We start from the raw sequence: 18,824 nt of genomic DNA on the forward strand, positions 1-18,824 counted from the left end.
TTTGCTGTGTGCTTGTATGTGAGGGTCGCATACACGGGTGTCTGCATGAGTGTGGACATGTGTGAAGACCAGAGGTTGGTATCTGGTATCGAGCTCAATGTTGCTCCATCTTATTTTTTTGAGACAGGCTCTCCCACTGAAATCTGAAGCTTACTGTTGTGGCTAGATTGGCTGGCCTGTGAGCTCCTGGCGTCTGCTTCCCCCCACCCCCCAGTGCTGGAGTTACGGGTGAGCACCACCACACCAGACTTCTGTGTGGGTGCTGGGGACCCACACTCAGGCCCTCATGCTTGTGCAGAAAGCACCGTTACCACTGAGCCACCCCTTAAGCCGTTTCCATTCTTTCCCTTTTCTCTTATGAATGGGGCAGTAGTGGGGGGAAGTGCGGGAGAGAGTGAATGGGAGCTGCTGAGTTCAGAGAATGAATGGGAGCTGACTGTCCGGCGGGAACACTCTGCACAGTGCCTATCAAAATACTCAGAACCGGGTGGCAGAGGCAGAAGGATCTCTCTGAGTTTTAGGCTAACCAGCTCTACATAGTGAATTCTAGGTCACCTAGGAATTTCACATACTGAAACCCTCCATCTCAACAAACAACCTAAAACAAACAAAAACAAACAATCAAACAAAAAAACCATCCCATTAACCTAGATTGGATAGTGAGCTAGGAATGTGCATGAAACAATGAAGAGATTAATGCTACGGTTTGGCTGTGGTGATGCATTATTATGAAAATACCTGCTACACCCAAAGGGACAGAAACTTTTGCTGGACCCCATAGACAAAGTTAATACTATACCTTAGAGCCACTTAAGACTTCAGACTGCTATCCTACTGCATACTAAGCCTGTTTACAGAAACTGCTTTTAGGAGAACAATGTAAAAACCAACCTTACTTATATTTCCCATATAATCAACTTTTATAACCTAAGCTAATGCATAGCTGTAATCTTAAGTTATATACTCTTCCATGGCCAGACCCAAGAGCAGTGTGTGTGTGTGTGTGTGTGTGTGTATTATGGTAATAAATGTTGGAAACAGAAGACAGGCTGAAAGCAGCCTTATCAAACGAAGACTCCCCACAAATGCTGGAAACAACATTTGGGTAGTTCTGGACAGTGTTGGTTTGTTTGATAATGAGGTCAGCTAGAACCAGTGACTTATGAAACTCTGTTAAAGATTTCTGTGAGGTACCCCATTCCTTCCCCATGTGGTGCTTCCGTCCTGTTAAGTAAACACAGAGCAAGGGAGGAGCAGACACAGACATGCAAGGATGGACATACACCCACAGAGAAAGAGAGAGAGAGACAGACAGACAGACAGAGAGACACACACAGAGAGAGACAGAGACAGAGACAGAGAGACAGAGACGGATGGATGGATGGACTGACGGGCAGAGGGACAGACAAGACACCTTTCAGGCAGGCTCAGATTCAGACTCATACAACAGATAGGAATGACAGAAGGCAGAGGGAGGGAAAGAATTCAAATCTAGCCTCACTAACTTGGTGAAATTACACCAAGAGGAAGCTTAATAATTTCTTTCCTTTAGTTCAATACTAACACATTATTGGTAGCTCTAAGTTTACCATGAATACTTTCCACCTGACACATCTGATAGTTGGTCTACTGGCTTAGAATCCCTGCTTTGCCACAGCCCCAGACTTACACATATAACCTTTGTGATTAGTGTTTTTTGAGGGGTTCAGTGAGGTATGGTGGATTTGCTCCTCTTAGCCGTGGACATTCCCAGTGTCTGGGCACTCATGCAGCCCGGACACAGTGGGACTCAAGCAGCCAGAATTGGGGTGGCTCCTTCAAGAGGGCATGCCTTGGGGTACTCTCAGCAACCACACAAGGCAGGGTGGAGTTGGAACTACAGGTGACATGGCTGAACTGATGGAGATTGATCTAATTAGAGCCCATGCCTTAAGGCTACCTGCATGAGAACCATCAGGAAAAAATGTCTTAGGGAATCCAGTTGTGTATCAAACTCCCACAAAGAGAATTCACGTTGTTTCCTGGAAATCACTGAAGCCTGAATTTTCTGGAAGGAGCCCCAGCCTGGAATTTTCTGGAAGAAGTACAACCAGAAAAGGCACATATTATTATAAAAGATCTGTAGCAGACTTCTTTAGTGGAAATTCCCTTCCTAATAAATTTTATGTTGAAAGCAAAACCACTTAATGCCCAATTCTAGATTATTTAAAAACAAACAGTCAGTACTTAAGTGCTGCTTTGGTGGTGAATAGCAGGCTGGACAAAATGATCTCCCAGCTGTTTTGTATTTTTGGGAATCTAGACATCAAGGAATAAGTTTTGGAGACATAAGAACAAATTAAAAGAAGGAACCAATATCAGATATCAGAAGTACCAAAATGTTCACTTATATAGAAATGTGAAAAGGTTGCCTGGAGACCAGGCTAGCCAAGGGTCAGTAGAGAAAGTTCAAACTGCCTTAGGGATCATATGGTTTGAATTTAAAATGTCCCCCAACTGGCTCATGGTCTGATGTTAGTTCTCCAGTGGATGACGGTATTTTAGGGGGCTGTGGACTGGCTAGGAGGTGGGTCTCGGTGGTAAAAAATAATGTCTGTACTTCCTGGTTAGTCCCCACAGGAGCCTGGGCCTGAACCCAACCTCTCTACCAAGGCGGTCTTCCGTGTCTTTCTTGTCCTAAGCTGAAACCTTCTGAAATCAAGAACCAAGACGGACGTCTCTTCTCCTAATCGCTTCTCTCGGGTATTTTGTCACGGCGACACTGTGACACTGTGGTGGCAGGAATGCTTGGTCATCAGGGAGCAGTACTGTTAGACAAGGATTAGGAGGTGTCACCTTGTTGGAGGAGGTGCAGACTTCCTGGAGGAAGTGTGTCACTGGGGGTGGGCTTTGGGGTATCAGAAGCCCAAGCCAGGCTTCCTGCCACCTCTGGATCCAGTTGTGGAATTTTCCACTCCTCTCCAGCACCATGTCTGCCTGTGTGCCTCCATGCTTCCCACCATGCTGATAATGGACTAAACTTCTGAAACAGTGAGCCAGCCCCAATTAAATGCTTTCTTTTATGAGAGTTGCCATGGTCATGGTGTCTCTTCACAGCAATAGAACACTGACTAAGACAGATGCAAAAAAAAAAAATCTATCTAGGCAGGAGACAATGATTACATACAATGATTATAGTTTGTATGTAAATGACATTAAAAGGCAGAGTTGAACAGTTAATTTTTTAAAAATGCGTATTCATTTATTTTATGTATGTGTGTGTGTGCCTTGCCTGCTACATTTTATGTGCACTACATGCAATGCAGGAACTCACAGAAGCCAGACATTATATGCCATTGTGAGGCAACATGTGGGTGCTGGAAACCAAACCCAGGTCCTCTGCAAGAGCAGTAAGCAGTCTTAACCATTGAGCCATCTCTCAAAAGATTTTTCTAGTAATTTAACACCTTAATATTTTTAAAAATTACTAGGATAAATTTATTATACAGAATAACAGATTTCATACATGTACACAATATTCTATTCACCCCATTTCCTTCCTTGTCCCCTAGCTCCTGCTCGTCCTCCTCCTCTTCCCACCCAGTCCTCCTTCTCTCACGTCATTTTAAAGGACCCAATGAATTGAACTAGACTGACTTACAGGGGCATGGGTGCAGGGTTATTTATAGAAGCATGGGCAGCTTGCCAGTCACGACACCACTGGCTTTATGAGATTCTTGACACAATGTGTGTTATAGGACACAGACCTGATTTTGTTCCCGTAGGTTAAACACAAGTGTCTCTCAATGATGACTCCCAGCTTATCAGGAGCTAGTTAAACAGACCTCACAGGGCAGCTCACAAAGAGAGAGGGGGCTTGGAGAACAGGATGTGAAGGGCCGGCAGAGGAGGGCCTGATGCGCTGCGGGCACCGCATGGACCGTAGAACAAATGGAGCCGTTGAAGAATGACCGGACCAAACGCCTTGGCTGCCTTTGTGACTTCAGAGACACTGGGTGTGAATGAGGCTTCTCATTGCCAAACCCTGCCCACCAAACACCACCCTTTATCTGATCAACAGGCCCTGTATTCCTTACTTCTCTTGCTGCGACCGAATGAACATACAGGAGTAACCGAATGAACATACAGGAGTAACCGAATGAACATACAGGAGTATTACTTAAGGAAGCAAAGGTTTGTTTAGGCTTACAGTTTGAGGGGGCCAGTCCGTCCCGGAGGGAAAGCCACGGTAGCAACGGCTTTATGGCGGCAGGGGTATGCCCACGGACTCCCCCACCCTTACATCTTGCTTGAACTGCCAGCAGAGAGAGGACAGGAAGCTCGGAGCCCATCCTCAGTGACCTACTTCCTCACGCAAGGCTCCGCCTCCTAGGGGTTCCATAACCGTCCAAATCTGCAGCGCCAGCCGCCATCTACTCGGAGGACATTTTACAGTCAAATCAAAACACGCCCCAAACAGTGACACGCAACAACTCTCTCCTCCTGGTGACCCGTAACCAACCTTCCCTCGACTCTGCGATGTTTACCTGCTAAGTGGATCTCAGATTCTTCCATCACTGCGTCTTCTGCCACAGTCCCATCTGCTCTTGCCCCACCCACTGCAATAGCCCATTTGAGGGTTACATATCCCCCAGCTCAGGCTGCCTAATCATCTGCCCATGTGCTTCCAGAGCTGTCCTTCCAGTGCACACACCTCACCATGGCTCTCCTCGTCTTTCTCACCCACCCACCCCTTGGTGTTACTCTGAGGGTGAAAACCAGGTCTCCGTCCTGCAGCCCGGCTCTTTCACCTGCCCCTCAACATTTAGATTCAGTTTCTGGAGCTTTCTCTGGAAATCTGACCCTAGGCGTGGCCATTTTCCCCCCTCTTGGGTTCATTCTACTAAAGTTTCCCTTTTCTTCCAAAGCACTGATCTCTTATCTATTACTCTGTGAATGTCTGTCTCTGGAATCAGGCAATCACGGCTCTGGATGCCCTTCCCCACCATGGTGTCTCCAGCCGTGAACGGGGAGTTTCCTGTACAGCCAGAACAAATAAATATTGGTTGAATGAATGGATGAGCCTAATGAGGACAGGCTTCAGAAAATAATTCTTTTTTTTTTTTTTTTTTTTTTTTTTTTTTTTTTTTTGGTTTTTCGAGACAGGGTTTCTCTGTAGCTTTGCGCCTTTCCTGGAGCTCACTTGGTAGCCCAGGCTGCCCTCAAACTCACAGAGATCCGCCTGGCTCTGCCTCCCGAGTGCTGAGATTAAAGGCATGAGCCACCACCACCCGGCTAGAAAATGATTCTTAAAAGACAATCTCATCTTACTCTTGACTGAGCTCTCAAATCAAACTCTTCAAAAGCAAAGCATTAGCTATGACTAGTACATTTTTATGAATGAGAAGTCAGGGAGCTGTTACTGTTTTCAGGGAAGTCCAATTGTTCCTCGAGCCTGCATGAGGAAGCTCTCAAAATAAGCACACAGAGCCAAAAGTTGGTATTCCCAAGGCGTTTCATCTTGAGGATAGATAAATGTTTTGTTTATTGGGATAATTTATAGTTGGAAAAAGGTTCAGAAAATACAGTTTAAAAAGCAAATTTAAAAGAGCCTTTGAGTGACTCAAGAGGGATGCAAAGGGGAGATCTGAGCAAAAAGCATATTTCAGGATGCTACACTGTGCTTAGAAATGTCAAGACCAGAAAGCATTTGTACAAGCGCTATTTGTTAAATGCGGAGTCAAATGGAACTTTAATTTCAGAACTCTCTCCAACGAATACAACTTTCACTTTTTATGTTTGTATTTTAAAAGAAATTGCTTTGGGTAAATAATTTGGTGTAGGTAAGCCTAAAATGCAGGATTCAATGCAAACTGACCAGTACATTTTCACCAGTCAGTAGAAGTCTTTCTAACTGTAGTTATTTTCCAAATGCTTGGGTAGCATAAAACGGGCAGTAATTACTTACTGAATACTCTCCCCCAAATGCATGCCTCCCATTAGAATATGAAGAATAACCAGGAAGACAAAATTACTTATGAAGCAGGCCTTTACTGAACACCCTTACTACACAAGGTCTGGCAAAGAATTACAAACTAACAATTGTACAGCTAGAAGAGAGACCTCTAGTGTGTGTTCGGGGAGTTTATACTGTGCTCCGGGCATAATTAATAGAGCAAAAACCACTGCAGTCATTTTGTGTGCTGTGGTGGGAGATTTTCCCCCCAACTATCCTTCATACTTAATGCGTCTAGAGATTTCGTCCCAGGAAATCTCGACAGTTTTGCCTCGACAGTTACATTCTCCTTATACACAAAAGCCCCATCCCGTGAAGTTTTCTCTGCGATCTGGAGTTTTAAAGTTCCAGGGTCACCTTTGTCCCCTCATTAGGAAACACTTAGCCGGCTGCCGTCCTCACAGTCACCAACAGCTCTTCTCAATCTGCATCAGCAGGACTCCTAACACAGCCAGCCCCTTCTCCGAAGCCACATGCCACCAAAATCTAAACACGAGGAATAAAGCGGCATCTTGCCCATTATCCTCGAGACAAATGGACTCACTGCTTTTTAAAATTCGCCAAGCCGGCTGGCTATTAGCTCCCACAACCTCCCATACGGGCAGGTAAATTCCTTGATGTCGGCTCAGATTTAATGAATCATTCCATGGTATCAGTCTCCGCCTTTAAAAATCCTTTATTTTCTTCTTTCCCACATTAAAAACATTTGAGATACACACAGAAAATGCTTCCCCCGAAACGCACACACATAACACACGAAACAGGAGGTCTCTTAAGGAGTCTACTGCTGAGAAGGTAAAAGCATTTTGCTCATTTTTAATTTGCTAAAACAATCCAAGCATGCTTGGTACCCAGAGGGTATTCTCAAATAAACTTGTATCTCTGGCTGCCAGCTTAGTTGATTGAAAACAGAAGGCAAACGTTTCTTAAAGAATGAGTATGCTAAACTATTGTATCTCCCTGAGTGCCACCAAGGGCACACCACACCACACACACACACACACACACACACACACACACACACCCCACAGGAGGGGTGAGCAAAGATTTGCTTGAAGGCAGCCAGTCCTACGGTCTAAACGGTAGTATAATATTTGTACAATATTTGTATCAAATTACTTCTGCCTACTGCGGTGTCCCTCTTAGCCAGGAAGCCAGAGCCAAGAGGGTCTCGGACAGTTCCCGCGTGCGATTCTCCACGTACAAAACCGACCGCCCCAACGTAACTTTGCTAACTTAGTCCGCTCCGGCCCAGCCGGCCCCCGAAGCACAGTGACGGTGAAAACGTGTTGACACTGGAAAATCATTTCCACGACAGCCTAAGTGTGTTGGAAAGCACAAAGGCGATCCCTGTCGGCCAGCGATCGCTAGGAAGTTGCTGTATGCGGGACGCCTGTGCCAGGCCGGCGTCCAGGTAAGGAGTCCCCGCACCACAGCTTCGCCCTCCCCTTCTTGGACATTCAGGGGCTCCACCTCACTTTGGAACCGATTCACCACAACGCGTCACCCACCCCGTTCTTTTTTCCAGGAGGTGAGGACTCTTTTATTTTCCAGCCAGGTCCCTCTTGGGGGCAGAAAAGGAAGCGCACTCCACATTTCCATCAAGAGGGGAGGCAGGCTGGGGGGTGGGGAGGAAAGAGGTCAGAAAGGAGCCAAACTGCCTCCCTTCCTCCCACCTCTGCGCCCCGGAGCGCCGGTTCCGACCGCGCACACCGGTGGCGACCAGGAAACTCTGTCCCTTTAAGGGAACAGTGGCCGCCAGAAGAGGAGGAGGGAAGGACGGCGGCTCCGGACTCCACGCCGCTGGCTCCGGGAGAGGGGGCGAAAGCCAAAAGCCACCGCCGTTACCTGCGGCGACCGCAGCCTTCCCCCACCCCAGCGCCCCCAGCCCGCGCCGGCCTCCCAAGGAGACTTCTTAATCCTAGCTCTCTAACCCGGGAGGAGGTGGGGAGGAAGAGGAACCGGCGCTTTTTAAAAAATAAATGAAACATTTGCACCCCGGGAGGGGGGAGGGGAAATGGGAGGGGATGGGAAAGGGCTTTAAAGGCGCCCGAGTGGGCGGAGGCGACGAATCTGGATCAGCCCGGGTTGCACGCGGGCCGGCTCTCGGCACCAGCCGCCGCTCACAAAAGGGTTCAGCCCGGGAGAAAGGGGAAGGGAAAAATAATAAATAAATAAAGCGCCCCGGGGCCCGATCCGCTCGGCAGCCACAATGGCGTCTTTGAGCGGGTGTCCCGGGGGGCGCCGCCAAGGCTGGCTGCCAGCGGGGCGACGGTCCCCACCCCCACGCGATCGGCGCCGAGCCCCGGGGCGCCCCGGGAAGAATGGACGCGCGCGGCTGGCGGGAGCAGGGACGGGGCGCGGGGGTCCGAGAGCCGCGGGGCTGAGCTCGGAGACGCAGGACCCGGCCGCGGGGACACCCCCCAACCACCACCACCCCAGCCCGGTCCGCGCGCCGGCTACCGACCCCGCGGAGCCCCGACCCAGGCTCCCGCCGCCTCGGCCGGCACCCGCTCGGCTCCCTCTGCCAGGAAGAAAACCGAGGAGCCGCAGCGGCAGCCGGTGCGAGCGGATCCCCAGCCGCCGTCCGCGCCCGGCTGCGTGTGTGCGAGTGTGCCGCGCTCTCGCCCCATGCCTGGCACATGCGTAAAAGCGAGTTGCGCCCAAAGTCCCAGCCATACCCTCCTTAGCAAATAATAACAAACCCAAACCGTCAGATCTTACCTGAAACATTGAAGCACAAAGTCTCTCTCCAAGTCCCCTTTTCCTTTTCCTCTCCCCCCTTTTCCGATTTCTCTCCCAGCGATCTGCTCGCCTCGCCACACCAGAGAGAAATGCAATAGCTTGGCTAAGGTAGACAGAACAAAATACAGAGGAGAGTTGCTCCAGGGCTTTGAAACCCCTCAAGGCAAGGATCAGGATACAATTAGCTCGCGCCTCTACCTCTAGTCCAAATCTCCAAAATAAAACTTAAATCAAATTAACCGATCACAGGGTGCACAGTTGATTTTCAAAAATAAAGCCTTACATAGACTATAGAGAAATATACATATAGGAATTTTCCCCAGATTTTTTTTTGTTGGAAAAACAGTCTCATTCCATCCTCCAACTTGCTTTTCACTCTCCTCTTGCACAGAAAAGCTGATTTTAATCGTTGTGATTAGTTTTGATGTAACGTGTCCGCAGGCGATTTCTACAAATGGATGGAGTGTTTCTTTGCCAAAAGAGGGAAACGCAGCAGATGATGATAATTATAAGGATTGTTGGTTGTTTCTTTTTATTTGTGTTTAGAGCTCTCGCTTCACTTTCTCGAGTTGACCTGACGTTGCTGTTACAGGAAGGTCCCACAACTTGTTGATGAGGCTCACCGCCCTGTCTGCTCAAAGGCTAGGTGATAATTTGGCAATAGAACAGCATGGTTTTGGTTCCTTTGGCGAAATAAATGTCCCAAATGACGTGGATAAAAATAAGCACATGCAGTCTGCTTTGCCCCAATCAAGTCTGAATCAGTGCCTGGGGGTGATACACAAACTCATTTCAAATGTTCAACCATGCAGAATTGTAAAAAGATTGAAGGAGTTACACTGCATTTTTTTTTTAGTGGCAAAATTAAAAGAAAACAAAACCCAACATACCTACCATTTAGGTTTATTTGATCAACCCTCTGAACATACCTCCTGTATTCTCTGCTTGCCTCCCCCTGATACCTTTGTAGGGGTTTCCTAGGGCTCATGTAGGGAAAGAGACAACACAGACACATCTCCCCAGACTGCAGCTCTGGGTTCGGACCCTTCCCCCATAAGTTCTTCCTCTCTAGGTCTTTGTTCAGACTTTTGCTGAAGACTGTTCTTTATCTTAATTCTTTTCGGTTAGAGCGGGATATTTGATTGTAAACTCAGGGGTCACCTCCCATTAGTGTTAAATCCTTGCAGGATGCTTTTTGAAATGGTATGCTTTTGAGTACTTCACAGTTCATTAATTCAAAGACTTTGCTGACATTTCATATATACTTGTGTATACACACATAACACACACACACACACACACACACGCACACACACACACACGAGAGAGAGAGAGAGAGAGAGAGAGAGAGAGAGAGAGAGAGAGAGAGCGCCTGAGCAGGTTGTACAGCCAAGGATACAGAAACAGGAAAGCCTACCCAGAACCAGATATGCCTTGCAAATACTTGTAGCTGGCAGCATTGTACAGGAAGTGATTTTTACCCATCATTTTACCTTCAAGGTGAGGAAGCGCTACAATGTCAGTAGAAAAAGGAAGGAATTAGTTTGTCTTTTTAAAAATAGGATCCAACAAACTAATCTGTAACGACTTAAGAGACTGATTTATAATAAGAGTCAGAGGTAGTGGTAGGTTTTTATTTTTAGTGGGGAAGGTGTATTAGGGCATGGGCATTTGCTTTGAGGACTTCATTCCCTTGGAAGAAAACAAAAATATCTTAAAAAGCAACACAAAGAGACTCACAGTTCCTTTGCATATCTCTTTGGTAGATATATTCTGTGACCTGCAATAAAATGTTTAAAGTGACTACAAAAGCTAAATTAAACAGAATGGATGGTTCACTTTCCAAATGACATGAACATAGAGAAGTGAAAAAACAAATCCAGTCATTTGATGTGGTAATTCAAGCAATGTGAGGATCTCTTCCCTGAAATGCTTAGAAACAGGGAGTTCAGATTTTCAAAGAAAACATACATATAAAAAGACCTGAGTGGATGGGACCCAACTCTGAACATGACGTTCATTTATATCTTATGTAATACCTTCCACACACAACCTGAATGTAAGCACACACATTTGTGTGGGGTGTCAATGTATGTGTTCATGTGTGTGTGTGTGCATGTATGCAGATGCAATTTTGTGTGTGTGTGTGTGTGTGTGTGTGTGTGTGTGTGTGTGTGTGTAGGCCAGAGGTCAACATCTAGTGTTTTCCTTTTGTTTTAGTTTTTTGAGACAGGATCTCTTACTGAAGCTCACTGATCCAGCTAGACGGGCTGACCGGCAAGCCCCAGGAATGTCCCTATCTCGGCCTCGCCTCCTCAGCTCTGGGATCGCACAGGTATGCCGCTGCACTCACTCTTGCAAGGCAAGAGTATTGACCGAGCCTGTCTCCATGTCATTGTGTAATGTATTTGAGACTCTTGCGCATCAAGCCAAGTCTCCCAGTGTGGAGTTTTCCACTTGTGCAGTCAATCACAATGCTACTCAATGAGTTTCAACTTTTGGGGCATGTGATAGTTTTGTCAGTTTATGTAATCTAGAATCTTCTAGGAAGAGAGTATCAATGACAGATTGTCTAGATCAGGTTGAACATGTCTATGGGTGATTATTTTGATTACATTAATTGAAGTGAGAAGACCAACACCCTGTGTGTGGCAACATTACAAAGTAGAGAAAGCAAGCCGAGCACATGCACCCTTGCATTCATTTATTCGTTCATTCATTCATTTTTTTCTGTTTTTAACTGTGGATGATTTGACTTAATGCTTCAGGTTCTTCATGGTGTGACTCCCCTCCCCACCCATGATGGACAGTACTTGGAGCTGTGAGTAAAATCAATCCTTCCTTCTTCAGCTGCTTCTGCATAGCATTTTACCACAGTAACAGAAAAAGAAACCAATGCACAGCATTTCAGAGTTTGGGAATTAGGGATGCTCAACCTGTCTGTTAAAGCCTCGATCTATAGAGACTATTAATTAAAAACAGAAACACCCCCCCCCCAATCTCAAACCCACATGTCCTGTGGAGAACAATGCACTGCTGTCCTGGAATGTTTGAGCTGAAAGCTCCTTTGCAGACTAGTCTGTCACCATCATTTCAGCAATGAAGGTAGGAAGTGAAGAAGCTTGCCTGCTTATTTTTAAAGGTTCCGTTTCTCATTGGTTATTATTGCGGGTGTGCATGGTGAATGAATGGGAGAAAGTGCTTGTGTGGAGGTCAGAGGACAATTGGGTGGAGTTGGTTCACTTCTACATTTACATGGGTTCTGGGAATCGAACTCAGGTCATCAGGCTCAGGCAGCAAGCACCTTTTACCTGCTGAGCCATTGTGCTGACCCAAGATGCTCTTTATAAAAATTGGTTCATTGATATGTTGAGGTGGTCCAAGTCTGTGGTAGTTCCAGTGGCAGGAGGTCCACACAAACTTCTCATTTTCACTAGCTTGAAAATGCATTTTGTTTTATGCAATACAAATAGATGAATGAACTTCAGGCTCTCTAAATAGTGAAGATGATGAACTTTAAGTTTTAAATTTTAAAATAGGTGGCATGAGAGTGCACCCGTAATTCAGCACTTGGGAGGTGGAGGCTGGAGGCTTGCCAGTTCTAGTCATCCTAGGCTATCCAGGGAGTGCTAGGCCAGCCTGGCTACAGAGACTGTCTCCTAAAATGAACAGGCTACTCATCAAACAGCATGGGAAGAGCCAGGCCCTGTCTTACCTCAAGGCCAATTTCAATTCTATTTGCAATCACAAAATGACTTGAAAATAACTTTTTCAGCTGGTGTGGTACATGCCTTTAATTCCAGCACTCTGAAAGCAGAAACAGGTGGAACTCTGTAACGAGACCAGCCTGGTTCACAAAGGGACAGTCAGGACTAGAGAAGAAAATCCTGTTTCAAAAAAAAAAAAACACGAAGAGAGAGAGAGAGAGAGAGAGAGAGAGAGAGAGAGAGAAGAAAAAAAGAGAAAAAGAGGGAGAGAAAAGAAAAGGAAATACTTTTTTCCCTAACTGATACCAAATATGAACTTCAACCACTCTGGAGTTTGTGTAATGTGTGTGAACACCTGTGTTTTAATTACAGGATGAAAAAAGGAGTACATTCAAACTCTTTCTAAGCTCTTACTGTTCACAAATAACTAAAGACCAGCAGTCTAACACACATTAGCAACAGCTAATGGTTATAGTTTTTGTCAGCAAGAAAACAGTCAGGGTGTTGTTGGTGCACACCTGTAAACAGTCAGGGTGTTGCTGGTGCACACCTGTGCACAGTCAGGGTGTTGATGGTGCACACCTGTGCACAGTCAGGGTGTTGTTGGTGCACACCTGTGAACAGTCAGGGTGTTGTTGGTGCACACCTGTGAACAGTCAGGGTGCTGGTGCACACCTGTGCACAGTCAGGGTATTGTTGGTGCACACCTGTGCACAGTCAGGGTACTGGTGCACACCTGTGCACAGTCAGGGTACTGGTGCACACCTGTGCACAGTTGGGGTGCTGGCGCACACCTGTGCACAGTCAGGGTGCTGGCACACACCTGTGAACAGTCAGGGTATTGTTGGTGCACACCTGTGCACAGTCAGGGTGTTGGTGCACACCTGTGCACAGTCAGGGTGCTGGCGCACACCTGTGCACAGTCGGGGTGCTGGCGCACACTTGTGCACAGTTGGGGGCTGGCGCACACCTCCGTAATGCCAATGCTCAAGAAGCCAAGGTCCGAAGACTAGAGGACTGCAGTGAGTTTGAGACACCAGCCTGGACTGCCTCAAAACACAAAACACAATAAAAGATACAAAGAAAAAACCAGCAGGACACAAACTCAGCGTTTTCCGTGAATATTCCAAGATTTCAGAGTCATAAGTTCTACTAGTGTTGAAAGGCATCTAAAAAAAAAAAAGGATATTTTGAATTTGCAGCCAGGAGCTTGGCTGGAAAAGTTGAGCATGACGATGGTTGTGAAAGAGAAAATAACATGTCCTTCCAGGAGTGTGTGCTCCCTCTTTCCTGTGTCACTGTGGGGCAGATCATTTGGTCGCTTCGCAGTCACTGAACCCTCAAATCGCAAGTTCCACAGAACATCTCAGTTTTGTCCAGGGCAGCCCTGAGGTGCCTTCTTGGTGGCAATTTGACAAGATGTGGACATTAGTTGCTGAGATGAAATGTGAAATTGAAGAGCCCTCCAATGAAGCAGCCCGACACCCAGATGGAATTGAACAGATCAGCTGCATTTCGTATTAGAAAATGCAAACAGACCTCGGAACTTGGGTTCAACCTGGCTGTGCGGAGACCTCACTAGCTGAGGCTGCGTGGCCAGTCTTTCTCACTGGCGTGGTCTCTGGATGAAGATCTTGCCATGACGGCTCCAGCAGCTTCCACCTGTGACGCCACGAGAGGTCCTGCCACACAGGAAGGGCAATTATGCTGTTTTATTTTATCCCCCGTCAGTGAGGCAGTTAGGGGCTGGGGGTTGGAAATCACCTGTTTTTTATCAGCCAACCCGAAACTCCTGTAATGCTATGGAATGCGCATTTTTCCTGGAGTTGAATAGAAGCATTAATGAACTGAACAGAATGCGTTTGTGATTCCTGGAGTTCGGCCCCAGCCACCACCTGTTTATAATTAGCCTTTGCAAGGCATCATAGCTTTCTGCTTCGCTGTGGATGTTATGCACGGGTTGGTGATATCTTCTCTCTGACAAGACGGATCTTCTGTCACTTGCAAGTCCACTGATGGGTGTCATTTTCCACTGGTGTGTGATTCTGACACACACCAAGTCTTCCTACAGAGGCCCTCTAATCAATGTAATCTTTTGCCAGAGATTCTTCTCTGTCTTCCCAGTGTGAGCACTCATTATAAAACAATACAGATAACGCAAGAAGAAATCACATGCAATCATGGTCAAACCACCAACTGTAGTAGTTGTATTTAATGGGAAAATATCCGTGATCACGAGGGAGAGGTATAATCAGGGAAGGGGTCATGTATCTGCAATCCCAGCACTCGGGAGGCTGAGGCAGGAGGCTTGTCCGGAGTTTGAAGCTATCCTGCCTGCATAGCAAGCCTTGTCTGAAAAACAAAAGAGGAGGCTGGGGGAGGGTGGCTCAGTGGTAGAGTGCTTAACTAGCATGTGCAGGGCCTTAGGTTTCGTTCCCAGCACTGTAAAACTAGTAAAATATTTACTCATTTATTTTTGAAACAGAGTCTCACCATGACTGCTATGTTCTTATGTTTTGTTTTGTTTTTGTTTTTGTTCTTTTTTGAAAGGAAGCAAAGCCTGGACAGGTGGGTCTGTGTGAGTTTCATGCTAGCCTGGTCTACATAGTGAGTTCTAGGTCAGCCAGCGCTGTATAGAGAGACCCTGTCTTTAGATAGATAGATAGACAGATAGATGGATAGATAGATAGATAGATAGATAGATAGATAGATAGATGGATAGATAGATAGATGGATAGGTAGGTAGAAAAATGATAGATAGACAGACAGAATAGATACATAGATAGAAAGATAGATAAAAAGAAAGGGAGGAAGGAAGGAAGGAGAGAAGGAAGGAAGGAAGGAGATTATGTAGTACTATGATGAATAAAAGGATGTGTATCTTTCATCAGCTTTAAAAATTCTTTGTGAGGACCAATGAGATGGTTGAGTAGATAAAGGATATTTTGATGCCCATGTTTGATCCCTAGGACTTACATGGTAGAAGAGAACTGATACCTCCAGGTTGTCCTCTGACGATCTACGCACACACATGTGTACATGTATATGCGTAGATACACAGATAAAGGTAAAACAAATTAAAAATAAAAGTCTTTGCCCAAGAATCACTAATTTTTAATAATTACTTGAAAATGTTTCATGACTCTAAATTACAACCGTAACTCTTGACACCTTAACTTGTCAAGAGAGAGCCTTAGCTTCTTTAGCCATAAAATATAAATATAATGTATCTATAAATATAAAACTTTGAAACAATTAAAAATTCTATTTGAAGGGATTCTATTCAGTGGGATTAAGATGTATAAATTGTTCAGAACTGTAAGCAGCTTGGTGTACTCTCTCAACCAATGACAGAAATTGTTCAGTAATTAACGCTGTCCCAGCCAAGTGCTACAGTTTAAATTAAAATCACACAGGAAGAATTGTCTTTGTCGAGTTATTGTGGCATCTCAAGGTCATGATGATCTTTCACTTTTTTCGTATGAAAAATAATGAGGAGTGAATGAGATCTCCTCACCTTCTGGAGGTAATCCTAGCCATAAGAAAATGTACATGGCAGTCACGGTGGCACACGCCTATAATTGTAGCACTCAGGAAGCTGAGGTGGGGGTTTGTGGGTTTGAGATCAGCCTAGATTATGTACCAAGACCTATTCAACAAACCAAGAGCAGGAATGCGAGGTAGGGGTGGGGTGGAGAGGTGAAGGGGTGAGGGAGTGAGAGGATCCTATTTTTATGATGCTGCCTCCTAGCGAGCACACTTCCTGTCTGTTCCTTTGAGCATACTTCATTCTGACAAGACGGCCTCATGCACATAAAACAATTAATTAAGCGTTTTGTATAATTGAGTAAGAAGCAAGACTTGACTAGAATTCTTTCACAATTTCTTCCTTCATAATTATTTGCTTTTGCCTTTCAGGAATTACAAAGCCCCTTAAAAAAAAGAAAGAAAAGAAAAGAAAAGACAATCCAGTTTTGAAAATAGGAAGACATGAACTTTGGGACTGATTTCCAGTGTCTAAGGTGTCCCATCAATCGTCACATCACCTGTGTTCCCCCTCCAGGTTTATGGGTATTTCCTTTCCTAACCTTTAGAACTCATCATGTTCCGATTGTACCGGGTAATCTGTTAGGGTATCCATTTTCAAGTTATGCAGAGGCTGTTTTAAAAGAAACCTTTTTAATAAGATAAGCATTTCATTAGATGCATACGCTTTCCCATTTCAGTGCCTCACAGGAACGGGCCAGCATCCAGGCTACTTCCATTTGCCCATAATTCGGCTCATGGACAGCTCATCCGGTTCAGAACCACTTAGCTTTGCTTGGCTGTTCCACTGAAGCTAGGCTGTTCATGAGAAACCCCGCAATACAATTGTGGCCCCTCGGGGGACCATATACATTTATGTAAGTTATCTCCGCCTGCGCCCTGTGGTGTCAGAACCTCTCAGATTTGCTAACCATAAAAAATCTGCCTTAAGCATATTACTAACTTTAAAACCCTAATGATATGGATGTCATATTTCAATTTTTAAAAAACCTCTTCATACTCCACCCCTGGAAGAAAAAAAAAAACCCTGTAAAACTTATCCAATGGAATCATGCTAAGGTTAAAAACACAATTTATTTAAAAGAATGGCAATGCACTCTAGTTTAAAACGCACACGCACACATATATATACACACACACACACACACAGATGTGTTGATGTACACACAAACTGTTTGGTCAAAATGTAATACTTAAATAAGAAATAAACGGATTACTCCCAAGCTGAAGTAAGAACTTTAATAAAAATAATAAAAATCGCTAATGAAAGCAAGGATCTATGTAGTTTCTTTAAAGTGAAGAGAAAAAAAAAAAAACATTTCTATGGGGCTAATGAGTCTAAGCCTGATTAGTTAAACTGATCATGGGCAGCAGGTCCATGGGACTTTTTAAATGGTTCTAGCAAAATTGTTAATAATACCATCCATAACAGCCAGAAGAAACAATTGGGAGTGATGGTAGGAACCTCCACTGCATATAGACCATCTGGTTCTGAAAGGCAGATAGGAAATTCTAAAACGCAGCCCTCAGCCTGTCCCTCCAAGGTTACTCTGTAGATAATGGATTTCTTAATTTTTTAAAAAGGAAAAAAAATCCATTGTACCAAGCATGCTGCAATTCCTACTGAGAAAACACAAGTCTGCCTATGTATTTCTAGAACCTTCATGGATGGCTTAGAAGATAATGATAGTAAATCATTAACCTTTTATTTTGTTATTCTGCTTCTGAAGATTTTGATAGACTACTATTAGAACCTTGTTGCTTGCTGGGCATAGTAGAACATTTCTATAATTCCAACTTTGGATGTAAAGGCCAAGAGTCAGGAGTTCAAGGCTATCCTTGCCTACATAGTGGGTTCAAGGCCAGGCTAAGAACCTATCTCAAAACCAGGACTATAGAGAGGGTTCTGTGGTTAAGAGTATCTACTGCTCTTCTAGAGGACCCATGTCTGTGGCTCATACATCTGTAGTCCAGTTCTAGGGAATGAGATGCCCTCTTCTAGCCTCCGAAGGCAACCATGAACTTGTGGCACACACTCACACAAACACACAGATACACATAAATTAAAATAATAAATTTAAAAAAAGTTCTTCAGTCTAGCGTGCTTGCAATCCCAGTACTCAGGAGACAGAAGGAGGAGAATCAGGAATTCATGATCATTCTTGGCTACATAATAAGTTCTAGGCCAGCCTGGGCTACAGGAGGCCCTATCTCTCCTGTCTATGCCTCCTCCTGTAAAAAGTACAGAAAAGGGAGGGAGGCAGAGAGGGAGGAAGTAAGAAATGAAGGAAGGGCAAAGGAAAGAAGGGGTCAAACAAACCCAAAGGGCTAAGAACGCTTCTAGGAAGAATCAGCCTACGGTAGAAACTTAGGAAAAAGTATTTAGGAGATACTTGCCAAGTTAAGGGACAGCACACCTCAACCATTTGGCTTCTCTTCAGGGTTAGGGGGCCCAGAACCAGGGCTGAGTGGTAGTGACTATATGGAACCACTGCTCCCCTCCTGGGATGTTGGATGTCAAAGGTTCTTACCTCTGGAGAGGAGTAGATGAAGCCGGCGGGGACAAGCGCGGCTTTAGACCCAGATCACAGTCTGTATTTGAACTGGCTCTGACATTCTTCACCCAGTTCTGCTTATTTTGTTATTGCAACCCCCTTTGTTTATGACTCTCTTTATTAGAGGGAAACAATGAAAAGTCATTATCACTTAGCAGGGAATCTCACCTCCAGGACAGTATCACTGTGCACTTCCTTCAGGGTTCTTGTCCCCACTGAGTGGGAAATGGGTGAGGAGAAAAAGCGACTCTCACTAAGTCCTGCAGCTTGAGGTAG

At 45.3% G+C, this 18,824-nt stretch overlaps 1 protein-coding gene and 1 long non-coding RNA gene across 3 annotated transcripts in view; one reads left to right on the forward strand and one right to left on the reverse strand.

The window, feature by feature from the left end:
- Positions 1–8,818, reverse strand: part of Kctd1 (potassium channel tetramerization domain containing 1) — a 200,589-nt gene extending 191,771 nt beyond the window's left edge. Inside the window, exon 1 of the mRNA XM_028892019.2 lies at positions 8,720–8,818. Coding sequence (XP_028747852.1) covers positions 8,720–8,728 — 9 coding nt within the window. The 5' untranslated portion in view covers positions 8,729–8,818. The remainder of the gene's footprint in view (positions 1–8,719) is intronic.
- On the forward strand, positions 7,027–16,382 carry LOC114708624. 2 transcript variants are annotated; one of them, XR_005089468.1, is made up of 3 exons: positions 7,027–7,526; positions 10,961–11,075; positions 16,366–16,382. It is a non-coding gene; the product is annotated as an uncharacterized LOC114708624 (long non-coding RNA). The 2 variants fall into 2 exon arrangements; XR_003736829.2 differs by lacking the exon at positions 16,366–16,382 and adding an exon at positions 11,509–12,121.
- Positions 16,383–18,824: the final 2,442 nt, after the last annotated feature.

Source organism: Peromyscus leucopus, chromosome 19 (assembly GCF_004664715.2).
Source record: "Peromyscus leucopus breed LL Stock chromosome 19, UCI_PerLeu_2.1, whole genome shotgun sequence".
Classification (NCBI taxonomy): domain Eukaryota; kingdom Metazoa; phylum Chordata; class Mammalia; order Rodentia; family Cricetidae; genus Peromyscus; species Peromyscus leucopus.